A 943-nucleotide genomic window follows, 5' to 3' on the forward strand; every position below is an offset into this window, starting at 1 on the left:
GGCGCTGAGGCGGTGTAACGCGCTGCGGATCACGGCCGTGTAGTGTCTCTGGAAGCGCAGCCACAGGTAGATGTAGCACAGCGTGATGAGCATCTTTCAGCGCGCGGAGCAGCTGCTGTGGAGCCCATGAGTCTCCGGAGCTCGGTCACGGACCCGCGGTCATCTTCTCTTCCGTGTTGTCAAGCTGCAGACTCCGCCCCTTCCCGTTACGTCACCGTCGCCAATATAATTTATATATCGTAAAAAAATTATATAGAAAAAAATAAATACTCTCTAGCTATTCATACTATCCGCCTCGTGTCGGTTGGATGTCTGAGGAAACTTGTCAGTGTCATTATAATAATAGTAACGCGTAGATGTGTCACGTGATACCAGTTACTTTTCTCTGCGCTGGCCATAACGAATTAATCACAGGCGCTACGGATTAAACCCGGTGCCTACTTCTACTACGCCTGTAGTGTGTGTACTCTTTTCGTGGAAAAAAAAAAAAGTACACACTTTTGAGTGTGTAGCAGAACAAAATCCAAACTTTAGGACAAACTATCGCTTCATAGAATTGCATCTTCAAAGGAGGGCTCTAGATACACTCGAGCTGTCACTGTAAACTGTAAACTGGCCTGTCAATCATCTTGCCTGTATCCTCCACATTTTATTTTAATATCCTACCGTATCTGAGAGAAAATAAGTTGCCCGTTGATATATATATGATTATTAGTAACTCATTATGCTGATTATTAGTAACTCAAACCCTTTTATCTAAACGTCGGTCATGCATATCCGCCATGATTGTAGTTTTTTTTTTTTTTTTACACTTTTTATTCGTGTTTGTAGTTCTGAAGCGAATCCTTCACCAAAGCCCAATGGATTATGGGTAATTAGAATGTGCACGGATCCACACATAGAGAAAGAGAATATACATTTCAGTGATCCACACTTAAAACAT

At 42.4% G+C, this 943-nt stretch overlaps 1 protein-coding gene across 1 annotated transcript in view; it reads right to left on the bottom strand.

Annotated features, from left to right (window-relative positions):
• LOC128020687 (biotin--protein ligase-like) overlaps positions 1-203 on the bottom strand; it is a 22,855-nt gene extending 22,652 nt beyond the window's left edge. Inside the window, exon 1 of the mRNA XM_052607291.1 lies at positions 1-203. This exon is cut by the window's left edge and continues 114 nt beyond it. Within this exon, the coding sequence (XP_052463251.1) occupies positions 1-93 (93 nt within the window). The 5' untranslated portion in view covers positions 94-203.
• Positions 204-943: the final 740 nt, after the last annotated feature.

The sequence above is a fragment of the Carassius gibelio genome, chromosome A10, assembly GCF_023724105.1.
Source record: "Carassius gibelio isolate Cgi1373 ecotype wild population from Czech Republic chromosome A10, carGib1.2-hapl.c, whole genome shotgun sequence".
Lineage (NCBI taxonomy): Eukaryota > Metazoa > Chordata > Actinopteri > Cypriniformes > Cyprinidae > Carassius > Carassius gibelio.